The 19,966-nt window shown below is 37.4% G+C and overlaps 1 protein-coding gene across 8 annotated transcripts in view; it reads right to left on the reverse strand.

Annotated features, from left to right (window-relative positions):
- LOC108043642 (tropomodulin) overlaps window positions 1-16,829 on the reverse strand; it is a 55,301-nt gene extending 38,472 nt beyond the window's left edge. For 2 of the 8 annotated variants that reach the window (XM_044458728.1, XM_044458727.1), the window contains exon 1: window positions 15,897-16,285. In XM_044458728.1, coding sequence (XP_044314663.1) covers window positions 15,897-16,118 — 222 coding nt within the window. In that variant the 5' untranslated portion in view covers window positions 16,119-16,285. Of the gene's footprint in view, window positions 1-9,258; window positions 9,688-15,896; window positions 16,295-16,761 lie in introns of those variants that run through there. The other 6 variants (XM_044458721.1, XM_044458720.1, XM_044458719.1 and 3 more) reach the window with 6 other exon arrangements.
- Window positions 16,830-19,966: the final 3,137 nt, after the last annotated feature.

Below are 19,966 nucleotides of genomic sequence, written 5' to 3' on the forward strand. Positions count from 1 at the left end.
ATTCCGCAATTCGCTCATCATCTTCAAAATGAAATGCCACATCCCGCTCTCTTATATGTTAAACATTTTTGTCTTCTTTTTTTTATTGTTTGTTTTATGTGTGTGCAAAAATGTTGTCTGTTTCCACATTTTGGCTTTTCACTTTTTATCATATTTTTTTTTTTAATATTTCACTTGCCACCCTTCGAGTTTCTTGTCAACGGTTCGTATGCGTAATATGGCAGTTTGTATGCCACTTTTCTCACTCACGCTCTCTCGCTGTTCGCAAACTTGCCAAAACAGGTGAACACGACTTTTCCGAACACGAAAAACAAATTAAGCAAAATGCTGAAATATATTCGCACTCAAAAGTGTGATTTTCAAATTGAATTTTGATTTTTGGCTGCCTCGATCTCGGGATGTGGATGCGACTGCCTTTGGTGGCCAACTGAATGGGGGAATCATACTTTTCGATTGGAGATTACTTCGCCTTCTTTGTTGGCCTTTGTCTCACCTTTTGTTTTGATATTTCCCCGGTTGTTAATCAGTCAACCCCTCTTGTTTTCTCCCCCTTCTGATTACCGATCATCCTTGTCGCGTGCTTATTGCGTTTTAAGAGTATTTTTAGAAACTTGTGGACAAATTGCGTTGCAGTGTACCAGGAAGATATTTTAGTTTACCCAAGATTTATCTCGCAATCAGTCAGAAAATTAAGGCCTCAAATGGCGGAAGCCGAAAGGCACAACTCTTGCCAAATCTCGGCTAATGAGTTGTTTGCTTTTAATTAAACAAAAATTTTCATTTAATTTAAATAGCATTGATTGGGTTTTCCTTTATAAGGGAGGACTTTATCCCAAATCCCCAGCTGTCCTTTTACCCGTGTAATTAATTGTTTCGCCTTTTACTTTTTTCCACTCCCTGGCCAGAAAGTTTTCTTTCTTTTGGGGCAACAAAGTTGTGTAGCCCGTCCCCTCCAGCTGGGGCATATAAATAAACAACAACAAACGATTTGTAGGCACAACGCCTGCTAAAAATAAAATCCTCGGATATTTCCACCCAAAAAAGCGAGAAAATAAAATATTATTTATAGCCCAAGGCAGTGTGTGTGTGTGAGTGTGTATCAATATGCAGTGAAATGATTTTTGAATTTCCAATTCGCAGCTGGATTTGCAGCATGTTGATGTAAAAATCACAGATGCAAATGCAGCGCAAAAAAAGGGGGAAAAAGTGAAAAAAGTACACAAAACTGCAAGGTAGAAATCAGGCTAGATAAATGGAAAGCATTAATGGGGGAAACGGCTGCACTCTGGCATTTTCCGATCGATGTTTACAAACAAAAGGTGGAAAATAAATCAGCGGAAGAGGAAAGGGTGTGACAGGCGTTAAAGGGCTTTAACCCCGTGAAGCGGAAAATGGGAAAAAATGCGACAGAAAGGAAAATTCACTAGCAGTTTGAGAGCCACTGGGGAGGTGAGTCAAGGTGAGTTTTCCCCCCATTTTCATTGGCCGCCCACCTCCTCATGTCAGAAATGATCATTGACATTGTCCCACACACACACACGTCGCAAAGAAAAACTCTGAGGCACACACCATCGCAAAGAAAAACTCTCACATCTAAAACTAAAGAGTTGCAGGTGTGCTAAGAGCAGCTTTCTCTTCGATAATTGCCTCTTTTGGCACGCACACACCTGCTGCTCCTGCCAAAAAAAAATTGGAGAGCTTGAGGTGAGCAAACTGTTGCTTCTTCTTTTCCTGTGGCCTTTTCTTTTATTTTTTGTTTTATTTTTATTTATTTTTATTTGGCTCTCGAGTGTGTGTGTTTGCGAGTGTTTGGGTGTGCCTATCTCACTCCCACTTGATTCATAGTTTCATCTGAGTGACCGCGTTGCTTTCAAGGTAAATCATTTCCAAATTCAGCGTGGAGAAGGTGAGTTTAACGCTGGTGAGGTGGGTTTTGAAGTTGAAAATAAAAAAAAGGGAAATTGCCATTTTCTGCCATTAGGAAATTTAAATTTTAAACCTTTTTTCTTAAATTTGCAAACCAAGTATCTCTCAAATACTTTTCATTTGACTTTTTAGGATAAATATAATGCCTTAGGCACACATATAATATCTATTCAAGGTATCCACAACTGAAATCCACGTCAGAAAGTTCGTCTGTACTTAAGGCCACATAATGGTTATGATATCAATATAATCCCAGGACTTCCCCTGCCCACCAAAATCCCCTCGTTATCTGCATCCGCAGAGGAATGTTTGGCTCGCCTGACCATGTGCCTGTCTACGCCCCATAAATATTATTTAATTTTAAATATATTTCTTTCCGAGCCATTAAAATTATGTAGGTTATAATTTAAATAATCAAACACAAAGAACGGCAACCAGAGAACGAACGAAACATCAAATGGAAGCCAGAATGTTGCTAAAGAATTTCACCTCGTCTGGGGTCGCCCTCCCAAAAAAAACATGGGTACATATAGTAGAGAAAAGCAGCGAGAGACGAGTGTTATGCGGAATATTTATAGATTTTGTTATTGTCAAAGTGTTTTGATGGGTGTTCGAGTAAAGAAGAGAGGTGACCGAACAACAAGTTCAGGGATTATGGGCTTGGGCCTATAAATTTCTATCAATGAATCAATTTCTGTAATGAGTAATGCATTGGACTTAAATTAAAAGTATTCATAAAAATTCTAAAATTAAAAGTTTAATCTAAATTAACACAATACAAACTTTTTTTAGGTACTTATTTAAATTTATACTTATATTTGTCATCTTCGGATCTCTTGATATTTGTGTATTTATTGTAAATGCTATTAACATAATTATGAAAATCTTGACATATAAACGTTCATCAGAAAAATATTTCGTCTTTCAGTTCGCAAATTAAATACAACATTCTTGTGTATATTATTTTGGGAAATATTGTCTGGCTTAATTAAATTAGGACCTATATTAAACGAAACAAAGTCAAATGCGAAAAATTATTTTATTGGGCTCAATGAACTGGTATATATAAATATCTGTTTTTTAAGTTGTTTATAAAATCTTCAGTTAATTTTTTGCCTTTTTACCCTTGCAGAGGGTATTAGAATTTCAGACGATCGATAAATTTATCGGAACATTTTATAACGTATGCCTTTTTCAACTTTTAAGCCCATAACTTTTCTTACAGACATCCGATTTTAAAGTGGTGAACTTCAGAATGATTGTGATTAAATTCTCTAAAAATCTGTGTTCAAATCTTGGTTAGTGTTTTTGGGTCGAGTTTTCGTCATTTTTATGGTGTACCTTTCTAAATTGATAAAAAATGATTCTGCAAAAAAGTGTCCAAAAACGGCACTTTTAAGCCCATAACTTTTCTTAGATACATCCGATTTCAAAGTGGCATACTTTAAAATGTTTGTGGGTTGATTCTCTAAAAATCTGTGTTCAACGATTTTTTTGTATTTTGGGGTCGATTTTTCGTCATTTTGACAATGTAACCCCTTTCCAAATTTGCGAAAAATGGCCTTGCAGAAAAGTGTCCAAAAACTGCAGTTCTAGGCCCATAACTTTTCTTACAGACATCCGATTTCAAAGTGGCATACTTTAAAATGTTTGTGGGTTGATTCTCTAAAAATCTGTGTTCAAAGATTGGTTTGTATTTTGGGTCGATTTTTCGTCATTTTGACAATGTAACCCCCTTCCAAATTTGCGGAAAATGGCCTTGCAGAAAAGTGTCCAAAAACTGCAGTTCTGGACCCATAACTTTTCTTAAAATCATCCGATTTCAAAGTGGCATACTTTAAAATGTTTGTGGGCCGATTCTCTAAAAATCTGTGTTCAAAGATTTTTTTGTATTTTGGGGTCGATTTTTCGTCATTTTGACAATGTAACCCCTTTCCAATTTTTCGGAAAATGGCCTTGCAGAAAAGTGTCCAAAAACTGCAGTTCTAGGCCCATAACTTTTCTTAGATACATCCGATTTCAAAGTGGCATACTTTAAAATGTTTATGGGTTGATTCTCTAAAAATCTGTGTTCAAACATTTGTTTGTATTTTCGGGTCGATTTTTCGTCATTTTGACAATTTCCAATTTTTCTAAAAAAATGGCCTTGCAGAAAAGTGTCCAAAAACTGCAGTTCTAGGCCCATAACTTTTCTTACGGACATCCGATTTCAAAGTGGCATACTTTAAAATGTTTGTGGGTTGATTCTCTAAAAATCTGTGTTCAAACATTTGTTTGTATTTTTGGGTCGATTTTTCGTCATTTTTAATGGGGTAGCCCCTTTCCAAATTCTCAAAAAATGGGTTTGCAGAAAAATTTCCAAAAACAGCAATTTTAGCCCCATAACTTTTCTAACCAACGTACGATTGTAAAGTTATATACTTATAAATTAATGTGGCTTCATTCTCTTAAAATCTGTGTCTAAATCTTGATAAAACTAAGTCTTCCTTCTGTTGTATAGGTCCTTTTTTGTTTAATATATACCGGAACGAGACGGTATGGTGCGTTCTGAAAAGTATTCATTAGGCTATGGTTTATCTATAGAGTCCATTACAAATGTGCCCATAAAATGATCACCAAACGATGACAGCCATAAAAACGAGACAGAAATAGAGAACAAGACTGAGAAAGAAAGATTCAGCTTCGACTTCTGATATTCAATTTGCATTTAACGAGCTTCTCGAGTGGTTTTCCGTGCATTTGTTGTTCTTGCATGTTGAATTCGTGTAAATTAATAATCGTTCCCATTTTATTTGGTCCCTGCTAATGGGCAGTTGATTTATGGACGTGAGACCTAAAGCCATGTGACATTTTTATGGATGTTTGTCCCCCTGGTTATATGCATTTCTGATTGTGGCTAATAGTTCCCAGCCAGTGGGATCTATATCAATCACACAGCCTGTTAAATTCGAACGAGGTTAGATAATGTTTTTGAGTTTGCAAACACTTGGGATTTGTTAAATTTATTCTTTATTTGTTCACCTAATAACGATTTTTCTTGTTATTAACTGATTCCTCTCTGGTTTGTTGAAAATCAATCATACGCCCTGTTGAACGCTCCGGGAATTGGAGAAGATTTCGAAATGTTCCCAAAATAGCCGAGCAGAATCGATTTAGCAATCAAATTGCAGTTGTTCACATGTCGTAGCGTTTAAATGTCGTCGCCCACTTCCGGGATCAGTTTTTCTTTCTTTCTGCCGGTTTTTTCACTTCCCCACCCCATTTTCCCCCGCCCACTTTTCCCTCTGTTTTTTTGGGGCAGACAACTAATTAGAGAGCCACATGTGGCGATCAACTTCTCTGGGACTTGCAGTTGGTCGCGCATTTCAATTTTATTTCATTTCATTGATTTTCTGTTCGCTATGTTCTCTGTTTTTCTCTATTACAAAACCATCAACAATATCGCCGAATGCATTTGCCATCGGCGGGGGAACAGGGAAAATCGTTTTAGTGAAAATAAATTGAAAATCTTTTGGAACATATTTTGTATGTTGTGATAGATTGCGAGCATTTTCAGCTGTCAGCCATGTCTGTGTTTGTAGTACATCCACATATGTGGGTGTTTGTTTGCGTTTTGCCTGTTTGCCGTTTCCTCCGATTTCTATGCATATCCGCAGTATTCGCTGACTTGGCTTTGTTTGTTCTACTTCAAGTCAAAAGGCAGAGGAGCAGCGGTGTGGAAAACTGAGAAAATAGAAATGGAAAACAAGAAGGAGCAAGGCTAAGAAAATGTTATAAAGTTTACATAATGCACTCCCATGAATTTGTTTAATTTATGATCCGATTTATTGCATACTTTCAGGATCAATAATTTCACATGTCACCAGAAATAAAAAATCAAAATTGCCGTGGCATGGAAGTTAATGAAGTTAATCATCACTCAACGATTTATTGAAATGGAATTAATAAGCTTCATTTATGTGGGAAAAATTAAATTAAATGAAAGATTCATTGAATTAAATCATCGATGTAAAATCAAAATTTGCAACTTATTAAAATGCATAATAAATTTCATTGTTATAATGTGGCAATTAATTATTTTCTATAGTAAAAAAGTAATTTATTCAAATGTCTTAAAAGCAAAATGAATGAAAATAAATGAATTTATTATAACAACACGATATTGGCGTTAATAAGAGCAATTATACTTCAGTATTATTTATAGAAAACATTGGTCAACATATAGAAAGAATAATTTCCCTGAAACAAAGAAGGAAAACCAAAATTAAAATTAGCTGTTGTATTTCACCTAAATTTGTAAAACTCCTTTAATGTTTTATGTTTAACCATAAGAATGCATTAATAAGAGCATAAAATCTTCGTTTTAGTGCATGTAAAGAAGTTTATGTTTATGTTTTCTATTCTTTTTACTACCCCTTTCAATCTGCATGGCGCATTTTGATTGATTGCGCGAACGCTGCAAGCTGAATAAGACAATGGGGAAATGGCACTGGGAAATGATTTTCCGAAATGTTCAAATCAACCGACGGGACCAAAGAACCGGGGGGAAAATATTCATGACAGCTGCAGCTGTGGGTGGCCGTGGGCGAAAAGTTGGTTGTTGCATGTGGAAATCTGGCCAATGCGTGGGAGTTTGCAGTGACCGAGGTCTGCATTTAATCAATCTAATGTTTCCATACCCCACAAACCCCCAAGTCATTGGGGAGCACTCATCAAATTAACACCTCCAAAACTCAATCGCTCATGCGGGGGCACTAATTAAATTAAAACAAAGTTAAAGGTGCAAACGGCAGGCAAAATGAGAAATCAAGAGAATGTGTAACAGCTCAGAAGTAAATTGAAATATATTTATACATTTCTTGATTAAAAACAAGTTACAAGGAAGAGCAATAAAACTAAAACAATGCTAACGAAACAAAAGACCAGGGAAAAGTAAAAAAAAAGTGCAGCGCAAGATATAAATATTTGCCAGCTTGATAAACAGCAAAATTAAAGAAGGAAGAAAATGTGCAAACTTTTGAGACACGGAAAAAATAGTATTAAATAATGGCTTTAAGTAATGGCTTTAATCAAAATATGCATAATTTTCGTTACAACTTTAATTTGAATTATTCTTTTGCAATTGTATTCTGAAAATGACACAATATTTATTGAAAGTATGTAAAGTGTGAAGGTGTGGCTGATATTTTTTAATAGGCTTTTCTCCATGACTCTGAGCCGCTTAAACGATACACTGAAAAGGAGACCGCAAACTGCTTAGCAAAATTGCTAATAAACCAACACAAAGCACAAATAACAGGATCGGGGAAAAGGGCAAGGCGGGAAAGCCAACAAAGGCCGAAGGCAGATATAAAAGTGTGTCGATAGCAGCTCAGAGTACAAGTAATAAAGGAAAACTCCGAGCGGGAAAGAGATTAAGCGAGAGCGGCAGGCAGTCAACGTTTATTTTTAAACATATTGAAAAGGCAAGAAGAAGCGGGTAAGTTAAGGCATCGGTCGAAGGCAAGCGCAGCGAATGAAAACAATTTTATTAAGTGAAAAATACGAAGGCAGAAAATAACCCGCAGCCAAAATAAACAGACCAAAGCCAAGGCGCAACAAAAAAGAGTGGGAAAAAGAAAAGAGGGAGACCGAAGCGAAGTCCTTGGCAGTGGCAAAATGTTCGCACGAACTCAACGGGTTGCCCGCCCCGGGGGCGGAAAAAGGGGGCGGGCCGAATCGGAGGATATCTGATTGAAAGATGCGTCGTTGTCGATGGCGGCTCACCTTGAACCACAACAACGCCAGAAACATCTCGATACGACACCGCACGCACAAACGCAGTCAAGGTACACTTTAAAAAAATGAATCTATTTTGGATCCGAACAATTTCCAAGGCTTTGAAATTAACCTACAAAGAGTAGGGGCTCATACTAATAAGTATGAAATTAACACTGATTTTCCTAATTATAAGCTGAAAATTTATTTGTTTATTGGAATATTACTTAAAAAAAAGTTTAGCTCTTCAGAAATTTAACTCTCTATTATTTGGAATTGAGATAACACTTGTATTTTTATCATAACGCTTATTCAATTTATGCGTTATTTTTTGGGTATAGCTGTCACTTAAAATATTTTACAGTCTCTAAAAAATGTTTTAAAAATAATTTATTTCTTCCTATATATTTAAAAAAGGATTTGTATAATAACCAAATATAATGTTTTTATGCCATAGGAAACTTGAAGTGCTGGTGAAATTTATCTTAATATATACTTGCAATACTCTAAGTCTTTTTTTCAAGTGCAGATCAGACACAATTAAGAGCCAAGAAAACGGAAGCAGACGACAAAATTTTACGAGCCAAGCAACCGAAACGAGAGGCGGCGATGAGCGGGGGGGCGTGGCAGGGCGGCAGGTGACAAAAGCGTCGACGACGGCGACTTCTTTACATAAAAGATTGACAAGTGATTTTCACACCTAAGTGGCAAGCGCAGGAAAACACACAAAAGCAGCACCACCAACAACAAGGAGACTTGGGAAAAGTTTTGAGTTGTTTTCGCATCCCCCTCAAAACCCCTCTCGTTCGGTTATTTTTTGGAAAATTTGTTGGAGGAAATTGTTTGGGCCATTGTTCGTGTGGCTCAGGTAGCTAAGTCGATAGATTTCCTCACCCCGGGGCAGATTTAATTTGTTGAGTGGCGGAGGCCGGAGGAGAGTTGACCATTGGAAATGTTGCAGAATTCGGTCGAATGATTGAGTGGGAAACTTTTAGAGTTGATGCAAGGTTGATGCATAAAACGTAGTGAATTTGTATGGGGAAACGAGAGACAACAAAGGTAGGTAATTCATTAAATAAATAAGTTTTTCAACCAAATCCGGCTGAAATGATTGAAGAGGTTACCTTTTAAAATGTATTTTATCATAGAGAGGGTTTCTTGTAAAAAGGAACAAAATCTGACTTCAAAGATATATAGTTTTTAAGTTTATTTATGTGAGGGAACCTAAGCGCAATAAGCTGAACAAATTTAAGTTATTATGTAAGGCTAACTACATTGGTCTTTAAAATTACAATTTTTTAATACACATCAATACAAATCCTTGATTGGCAATAATTTCTAATGAAAACGGCAAACACATCAATACAAATCCCTGATATCACCTAATTTCTAATGAAAGCTGCAACACAGCAAGATAAATCCCTGAGAACAAAAGATGAACCTTGAAGAACCCTTCCCTGAGCTCCCAATTCCCAATGAAAACTGCATGTATATTCAAATATAATATGTAAATCCCTGAGAACAATAGGTGAACCTCTCGAAATCCGGTCCAGTGCCTCCTGCTGAGCGACTTACCGGAGCGTCTGTGATGGCCATGGCGACCGTTTTGGCTTCCTGGTGGATTTCTGGTGGTTTCCGGGTGGCCTTCTATTGGTATCCTATTGGGGGAACTGGGGGTCTAATCCGCTTTAGCCAAAATCGAAATTAACTTGAATGGGGCAATCTCGGCTATTGCGCAGAAATTCAATTGAAATTTTCCAGTTCTGCACTGAATGGTAAAATATATAGTATATATATTTTGGATCTCACTCGCACATACACACACGCACAGGCACAGGCACACAGTCTGGTAAATAAGATCGCGCGTCACGAACTATGAAGCAAGGTAAGTCACGGGAGGAATATTGACCGAGGGAGCTCCGAAACTAATATATTTATTTGTCTGACTGGACTGGTCAATCCATTCCATTCCAGCTGGGGCTATAAATCAATAGTTTCGGTCTGATTGCTACGCGATTGATGCGTCGGTGCGCGCTGCTTTGTTTTGGGGCTTTTGCGATGCAACTGAATGCAAATGCAAATTTAAGTCGGAAACTGCATCGAAATGCAATCAAAGTGCCAATTGACGTCGAGTATCTGCTGTTTCTATATTATTTCGCTATATATATATATCTATCTGTGTATGTGTGGGGTTAACTTTCGATTTTTCGCTGTTGACAAATTCCTGGCATTCTCGCTAATATTCCTCGCGGGCTTTTCACATTCTTTTTTATTTTTGCCATCGAGCGGAAATGGCAGCCATTGTCAGGGCCAAGTGATTGGCTCTTCGAAAGACCTCTTAATTCGGACTTATGGCCACTTGGCAGCAATTAAAGCCGGTTTCGTTTGAATATTAATGGGCACATTAACCGCAAATTGCAGATAGAGTGCAATAATTACATTCATTAATTTGCAGCTGACGAAAAAATATATATGAAAACGAAATACGATAGCTGAATAATTTAAGCGAACAGTCCGTTTCGTTTTCAGAGGTGCGCGAAGAATTTACATTTTTTAGGATTCGGTTGGTTTTAATAATTATGAAAAGGAGTAACTCTGTTCTAATGTTGAAAAAAGTCCCTATTTTTATTGTAAAAAGTGAATGGATATTTTTAGCTTGTTAATAAAAGCAACGTTAATGAATAGTGCAACGTCAATTGCAGAAATTTAAAGGAGCTTGCATATAAGAAGCCCAATAACAATTTTAATATTTTAATTAATTTTTTGTTGCATTATGAACTTTTCAGTAATTTCTGCAACTGACTTATAAAAGAAAAGGCACTTTTAGTAGGTCAAATTTTTCCAAAGGGCAGAATATTCTAATTGGAATCAAATAAATAGATTTTCTGCACTGCACCAACGAAAAACAAAGTCAATTGAGAGCATGGCCGAATGTCAATTTTCGGCATATGGAATTATAGACCGGATTAGGGGTCAGTGGCTGTGTGCTTGCTTTGGTCATCATCAAAATGGAAATACAAATTTATGAGGATTATTTATTTGCATGCTTTTGAGGGGGCACTAGTGGAAAATAGAAGCCACAAGATGATTCTGTGTAAACAAGCAAATGTCAGTTTGCAGTCGTCGAGCTGTTGTTAATTTATTGTCGAATTGGGTTAGGTAAACGTTTGTTCAGCTGAACTAATTTGCAAATTGCGTTCTATAAATAAATTGAAGGGAAATGCTAATAACCTTAAGCCGACTCTTCTATTTAATCAGACCGATCCTCTTACCTCAGCCAATTTTCAGCTAATTGCCTTGTTTTCATTTGCATTTGGACTTTTCCATCAAGGGGGCTTGGGAGACCTTTGCCTAAAGCTTACAAGTACCCAAGAAAATCTGCAAAATTTCCTCATTGAATTGCCAACGGACAACAATGTTCTCTATTCCCCCACTTTTCCCCCTTTCCTTTTCTTGGCTCGGTACGCAGAAAACTACGCAAAACATTTTGTAAATTGAATTTTATTCGTTCAGATTTTTGCGGCGCGCTCAAATGTAATTGAAATAAATTTTCAATAGAATATCCGGCCGAAGTTGGCGGAAGCTTATGGCAGGCAATGAAATTATTTGTTTGTTACTCTAGCTGAGATGTAACGCCCTGCTAAATCCAGGGGGGTTCAAGACCCCGAAGCATTGGGCAAATTTCCGTTGCGGCAGGTCAAAGATTTCGAAGGAGCGATTTTCGATTTGATCTGGATAAATAAATAAAGGCAAAGTGTTTGAAAATTAAATGAAATATATGCCAGTCATAAAGCGGATTTTGACCAGAGAGGGGAGAGAGAGGAGAGAAAAGCAGAGAGGGATGGCAAATCGCTCAGCGGAATAAATGGCACGTTCATCATACGCTCCGTGTACACAATTTGGCAGCTTTATTTATATACCCAAGCATGAATGCTATAGCATATATCCCACACATATTCGCCTTCTGTTTTCACGCAAAACGTTTGCTTTTCAATTATATAAACATATTTCGATTGTATTCAGTGGCGGGGGCCTGTGTGTGCATTAAAATTATAAATTGTTTGAACAGCCAAAGGCACAAATAAATAAAACACAGAACCATGAACGAGCTGAAACGAAACGCGAGCGAAATGAAAGCGAAGCGCATAAATAACTGACCAAATGTACTCGAAATTTGGAATAAATGTGGCTATTTTTTTAGCTATGATGTGGTGGTGAAGGGTGAATCGGAGGATTGAAATCTCCTTGGGAACTGCAACAAGTGAATGGAAGCTAAGCGAGCGTCAAAGGCCGAGAGACGCCTGACATTGAAATGTCTGTCTTGTTTTGTCACGCCTTTCAAAAAAACCAACACACATTTGGGACATTCACGCACTTGCAGCTGTACACTGCAAAAAATGTGCAACTGAATTTCTCCAGATCATTAAAAAATAATAAGAAAGAAGTTTAACAGCCGAACTATTTTCAAGGAATTATTATTTATAAAAAATACTTTTTAATTTGACTTTTTAAATTATGTATTAAGAATAAAACTACAGGATACTTCAAAAAGAAAATTAAAAAAAAAGATCAAATGGCTCCGATTCTTTTGTGTATTTATTTGTACTATTTGAATAAAAAGGAAAAGGCCGAATCTTATCAAGAGTTGTACAATTAATTATTTCTTTTAGTGTACTCAAACAACAGAAACAGACACACTTGCAATACACGTTTCAATGGCTGCCAGTGAAATATTTGTTTGGACTTCAAGAGGCGCCACCGCGTTGACAGCTGTCAATGAAAAGGGGGTGAAGGGCGAAGGGAGCTGTTTGTGGGCGTGGGTGGAAGGTGCAGGGGGTGGTTCAGTGGGTGGCTTAGTGGTGCTGCAGGGGGTGGTGCACAGACAGCTGTCCCTGCTCTGATTAGCGCTGCGGCTTTCCGCAGTTTGTGAAATTCGCTGGGAAATTTCAAAACAATTTAATATGCCAGCAAGCACAATGAATTCATCGGGGAAATCGATGTGGTCTACGATACGGATTCGTGGCCCGGCTAATCGCTCGGAAAACTCTGAATGGTTTTCCCCACAAATAGCCCCACCATCCGCAAATAAATCCCTTCGAAGCTGAGCTGGCTCCTCATGGATTTCCAATTAATCTCTGTTCAATATTATGATGTCTAATCAAGAGAGTCCTGGACAGGACAGCATGACAACGAGACTCAGAGGCCACAGGAAATTCCATTATCCCTGATTGTCCCTCAATGTCCGTATACGGTCTAATATGTATGTGCTGCCTGGTTATGTGAGTTCACGGCTTGTTGCACAAATTAGCATGCTCCATTTGAGCAGGTTGGCGAAGCTGAGCAAAGATTTGCTTAAATACATTCCGATGTCGGCAGGAATAATATGGGTAAAGTTGACGACCACAAACTACCCGTTATGGGTGCTTATTAAATAAATACAATTTTCATCAGTTAATTTAATATCGGCTAATTGGGTTAACTATGAATTGTGCTTTGAATATGTTCATATTAAATATATTTGCATACGAAAATCATTTTATTTTTATTATAGTCTTGATTTGTATGGAATTAAGCAGCATAAATAATAAATCAGAATCAAATAAGTTTTATGTATGCATTAATATATAATAAGAATTTGTTAAATTGAAGCAATTCATTCCTTTTCAGTGCAGTGTTTTAAATGTTGTTTTGATTAAAAATAAATAAATAAATTTAACCCAAATAAATTTAGCCAATAAAACCAATCTCTTTCTAATACAATACACGTTCAAATGCTCTGACCTGCTTAGACATATCTTAGTATACTTTAATTAGGTTTCTAATTTGTACTATTTGGCAATGAAATAAAGTTATAAATAATATATAAATTTGCTAAATTTCGTAAATATCCTGACAGCAAACATCCTGAATAATATATCATACCCTGTACCGCACAAATAACCGCCGTGTAATGAGCAAATCAAATGGCAAACAAACGGACAACGGTTAAATCAACTGTGAAATTTATGACCGTTTTCCGGTTAGCTTGAATTAAAGATAAGAAAATGGGAGTGGGAAGCAGGAGAGTCCCCAGCAGAAGTCTGACTTTATTTAACTAATTTTGCATTTTCAATTCGAACTCGACTTCGGTCACGTAGCTCTGCGGCTGGAACTTTGACCTGTTAAGCGCATAAAAATGACAAAAACGCTACGTGACTCATTAGCCGGGTTTTAGCCAGGAAAAGCCGGCGGGGGAAAGTGGGGCTGGTGAAAGCGACAGTGGGAAGTTCAGTAGTTCATGAGTTCATGAGTTCAGCAACGGACCCGGACTTCACCATTGCAATTAGTTCGGCAAGCTGCTCCGGGCGGAGCACATACGCATCCCCTCTATATGTATATGCGGACATATGTATGTATGTGTGCCGGGGACCCAGCATATCCTTATCCTTATCCACATGACTCTGGCTTACACAGCTCATGCGTTTCCATTTCCATTTCGGGCCCATAAAAACGAAAAAAGGCCGACAGAGCGACCCAAGCAAATTGCAATGCAAATTTAATTTGGCTGCCATAAAACTCGACGAAAGAAAAACGGGTGGTGGTTTTGCTTTTTTGTGGGGGTGCGAGCCAGACAGTCGTAAAATAGTAGCGGGAAAATCGAATATCTTCCGGGGGGAAGAGGAAAAGTGGGTGGAAAAGCGGAGGGGGAAACTGCATGCGTAGCTGCCGCGCCAAGCCGGAAATGCAATTTGTAATTTTTTGCAACGATTTGTGGCAATTAATTGCTGCCCCGCCAACAGGCAGCCACTTGCACCACCAGCCTGCACCAGCCTGCACCACCCTGCACCACCACTCCATCTTTAGTGCGCGCCAGACCGCAAGACACGGAAACCTCAATATTTATTTTTTGTTACTTGTTACTTTTTTTATAGACGTATTTCTCCTTGGTACAAGCAACTTATTTTTCTGATATTTGTTTTTTGCCTTCTGCATTTGTTGGCGGCACAGAATTTATTGCATTTAATTTTTTTGCCATTTTTTTCTCGTGAATTTGGGGATTTTTTTGGCATCGAGTATTTAAGTGATTTCTGCTTAATAATAATTTCATTTTGTTGTTTTTTATACGCCTTACAATTTGAAATCTTTTGTGATAATTTGCGCCGAAATCAAACAGCTGCAAAATTTGTTTTCCCCCTCCTTTCTATTTGTATTTTTTGTTGGCTTTTCTTCGGCGACGTCGCTTATAGAAAGTGTGGCCGAACCAGAGTGATATATATAATCGCTTATATGTCCGCTTATATCTGTGTCACAGTGTGTGTGATGTATAATGTAGAAGAAGATTTATAATATTCGTGGGACCGTATAAACAATTTGTTAAGACGCACATAGAGAAATGGCATTTGGTTTAAATAATATAGCCAGAGTTCGCCATGTTTTTGGCCAATTTCACAAGCGAAGAGATCAGTATGGCCGAAGATCCCTTCGGCACATGAGAATAATGATTTATAATGTTTTATAAGAGAAATGCTTCAAGGGTGGCACATTCTTAAGAAAATCATTCTATATTCAGCGTTTCCTCTTCAAAAATCATTATTTATATTTCCCAAAGTCATATTTTAGGCATTCAACTCATTTATGGAAAAGGTCAATCTTCGTGGAATATTTAAAAGTTTCCATCAAGTAATAAAAAATCAACTGAATTAATGGAATATCAACTACTTTTCCTAAGAATACTAATTTATGTTCTTAAGATAATTATCTTTATACTTCAATTTATCGTTTTGTGGTATATTCCCATTGAAAAACTGCGTAAACAACATTCAAAAGAAAAACAATTCTATGAAAATTTCTATGCTCTTAAATAAACTTTGCTGAAATATTTTTCCAAATTTTTGTGAATATCCACTTAAGGAATTCAAAATTTTCCAAGTGCTTTTGAAGCTGATTGAATTTTTAAGTAATAAAAAATTAATAATATAATCCGTTTAAAATTGAAATATGTCTTTGTTTAAAAGTGGCAAAATGAAACTACATTTCAATAAACATTATTGTTCATGTAGTTCCATTTGCCAACTTTTCTTGTAAGTGTCTGATTAATAATTTTTCACAGAAGCTGGTGGCAAAATAATGTCTCTTATCAAAGGGCATTTCCATCTTAAATAGTTTGAATATTCCTTTTAAGTTTCTGAATAAGGCTACCCCATTGATGGAACCGTTTGTCAAAGACTACTCACCTCAGTGATCTTCATGGTGCGCTTCACCGTTTTGCGGGTAACTTCGGTGGTTTCCTCCACGACATCGCCGTCCTCATCGATGGTCTCCGTGACCATTTTCTCGGTCTCCCCGGGAATGACCTCCTCGGTTTGCTCGGTGACCACACTGCTCTTGCTTTCGGCATCGGGTTCGGGCTTGGTCTCCTCGGCGGAGCCACCGAAAACATCCTCAATGTCCGACATTTTATTTTATTAGTATTCCTTTTTTTGATAGGGCTCAAGTTGCTTCACTTTTCCTTTCTCTTTCGTTCTTGTGTTCACTTTCACTTGGTTCGTTCCACTGATCCACCGATCACTGATCACAATAATAACACATAACACGCAGAAATGCTTGGTTTTTATTCTTTCTTTCTTTTAGCCTGAAAAAATATAAACGACCGAAGCCAGAAAAATTGAATATTTTTTGTATATTCTGTTGGGCTCTTGGCAGCCGCAGATTATTATATAAACAAGTGGAATTTCACGGCGCGGTGGCGGTTTAGTAACTTGTATTCCGACTTGATAACGATATTGTTACGGGGTCTTATAGATCCTTTGGGCTTTACGCTGGGCTAGAGCTTTCGATCCTCTCGGGAAGTGCTTGATTTTTGAACTGTGAAAGCGTAACGTCGACCAGCGGCGACGAAAGGCGCGACAACAACGGATAACGGAGAACGGAAAACGGGAATTACGGAACAATGGGACTACGGAATAACGGAACAATGGGACAACGGAACAACGTAGAGCCGTAATGACAAAAGCAGGAGAAAGCGAAACAAATTGAAGCATGTAGCTATAAAAAACGCATCACTTCAGTCTGTTTCGCAAACAAATCCGGAATAATTACGGAATAACGGAACGCACACGAGGCGAATTACACGATCACGGGTCTTCTACTTTCTGCCTCGGTTTTAGCTTCTTCTAATTCTTCTAGTTAGAATTCATCTGTCTGCCACCGGAACCGACGCCGGAGAGCAGAGCGAGATGGCCTGAGTCCCGGAGGAGTGAGTGGGGCAGAGGTCCCAATTGGGGCAAACACAAGTGCAAGCAGGACAGCCAGAGACCCTGATAATTGGGGAGAGCAATTCTCCGCACTCTCTCCACTCTCACCAGCTCTCCACTCTCTTCTCTGCCGATCTTCTGCCACTGCTGACGTATGCTCAATTTTGAATGTTGATCTTCGTCTCGTTTTAAATGTGTGTTTCTTTCAGCTCTGTTCTTTTAGACTCTGTCTGTCTTCACAGAGAGAAAAAATATTACCTAAATAGGACACCATTTTGAAATTTGTGTAGTAAGGAATTATCCTTACAAATCAATAAAAAGGTCTGTGTTGCATCGCAAATAAGGATTGGAGATGTTTTTATTTTAGCTATTTACGTAAACTATATAAGTAATTTTAAATGTTTTCTAAAGACAAATTTTAATTTCTACTATATAATAATGAAAACAACTAACAATAGGCTAGAAATGCGTACCAGAAAATAGTTTAATCAAGACTGGGTCAGAGCAATGTTCTTCCTGTTTTAGATTTTTAAGCTCGAAATATTCTGTTAATGCTTAAATTATATATGTTTTTTTCTGTGTAGTGGTTGCTCTTGTTGTTGTGGTTTTCTTTCTTTGAGCGAATGTGAAATATGAATGCGAATTAGTTCGCTTGCTAATTGTCCGCCTGTTGCAATTTCTTCGTTAGGCCAAGCGAGTGCAATTAGTGCGGCTGCCGGACGTCTGAGGCCCGTCAAAATGTGAAACTCTGCCGTGGCACTGCCACCACCCCTCCCCGCTCTTCATCCGCTATCTCCTACATTTTCGTACTCCCCATACCTCCCATACTCCTCATACTTCCAATACTCCCCGTCAAAGACCCACGCACTCTCCTTGTCAATGTGTGTGGAGCTATTTTTGGTGGATTTAACAATAGCCAGAAAGAGAGAGACTGATGTTTCTGAAAAAACATCGCTATAGACCTGAAAATACCTATGAAATAAATAAATCGAAGTTTAGTAAAACGATTATTTAAAATATTAAGTATTCGACTACTTGAACTGTTCACAATGAAAACGACTATTTAAAATATTAAGTATTCGACTAGTTGAACTGTTCACAATGAAAACGATTATTTAAAATATTAAGTATTCGACTAGTTGAACTGTTCACAATGACAAAAATAAATACAGAGTTTTTAAAAAATGTTCTCATAGTTTGTAATAACTTTTCAGTGTGACATAGTGTGAGTTATAACTTTACCGTAAATTGGTCCATATACTAATTTAAATTCACTAAAATCTTTAGCAAAATGCAAATCATTTTAAATATCTACCGAAAAGTATGCAAGGTTTTATTACCAGTAAATTCATCACTTTAATGTATTTATTGATTGATAGATTTTAGCTCTGGAAAAACCATGCATAAGTTTTATTATAATAAGTTTTATTTTTAGCATAAATACAGGCCCTTAGTTTTTTAGATACATATTTTAATTGAAACACATATACCTGATATTAATTTTACCTTAGAGATCAATATCCTCCATTTATGTAAATGTGTTTATTTATAAACCATTGTTATTTTCTCATTTTTATCCCACCCTTGTGTCCAATCATATCTTTCCATCGATACCCTATATTTTGAACCGAGTGGAATATATTGGGCCGATTCGGCTGGCCATTTGGCCGTACGGCATTTGGTGCTGTCTTTCCTTTTACATGCGCTTTTCTTTTCTTTTTTTCCCTTTTATTTTCTTTTTTCTTTCTCCTTTGGCGTGGCCGGCGTTCGACAGCTGAGTGGAGGCAGTGCATCAGAAGCAGTGGGGCCTGTACAGGGTGCCTTGTGACAGGGGCATCTGTCGGAAGACGCCTAACTCAAGTGATTTCACCTTCTGCCTTCTGTCCGATTTCAGATTTGTTGTGCTGATTCCGATTTAGATTTTGATTAGCGAACGCTTTCAATTGCTGACATTTGGGGGCTTTAGTTTTGACAGCGATGTGCGGACTTCCTGTATCGCATCGCGGACTGCAAGATATATGAAAGACAAGTGTTTCGAATGCCCCCCCATTTCTGCCCCCCGATCGCTGTGTAAACAAAGCGCCAAGCACACGCAAGACGAAATATTCTAAAATTAATTTTCGAAAATGTCTTTTCAGCTCGGCAAACGCAGCGACATGATGCGGGACAAATGCCTGTATATAGATACATCCAATGGACGTGAGTCTCTGATGAGCAAATGCAATTATGTGGAATATGTTGGGATTGAGGTGGAGGGGTGCTGGGTAATGAATAGAGCCACGAAATATAGAGCAGGAACTTCTTTCATATTCCCCCCTAGGAAACCGTATGTGTGTTTGCATGTGGAAAACCACGTTGATGACAGACAAGCCACAGCAGAGACAAGCCAAAGGATAACATGAGATAACACACACTCAAAGCCACTTAAACACCCACTCGCACACACAGCAGAGGTTAGAAAAAAGTGAGTTTAATATCTGAGGAATATGTAACTCCAAAATACATTTATTATACATAGGAAAAGTCATAAACTAATTTAAAACTTTGTTGTAATATATTTAAGAATTATATTTTCTTAAAATTTTAATTTTCTACCAAAAATATACAATTTGTGTGAAAAGTAAATTTTAATAATTGTGCAAATTGAGCAAAGACATCTAAAGCAATTTAATTTTAAATTCGTAAGAAAAAATTAGATGAAAAAAATTATATTTTTCAAATTAAAAATTTGATCTACACAAAATTTTTTTAAATATTCAAAGAATACGTTTTAATAACTAGTTCCTTAAAAGTCCTACAATGCAGATTATTTTGCAGTGCTACCATTTTGCCACCATCTGTTGGAGCACGCATACATCCATCCCATCACAGCTGCTCGTGATCCTTTTGGCGTCGAGAAATCAGCGCTCAAATATGATTAATAAGTAATTTCTTTGTCAACAACTGAGTGGAGATGGCCTGGGATGACGACAGCGGCGATAACGACAACGAGAACGAGAACGGAACGACGCCATGGAAATCTTTAATAAAATACATGCATAAATAAATTA

This window comes from Drosophila rhopaloa, unplaced genomic scaffold (assembly GCF_018152115.1).
Source record: "Drosophila rhopaloa isolate 14029-0021.01 unplaced genomic scaffold, ASM1815211v1 contig_167, whole genome shotgun sequence".
NCBI lineage: Eukaryota > Metazoa > Arthropoda > Insecta > Diptera > Drosophilidae > Drosophila > Drosophila rhopaloa.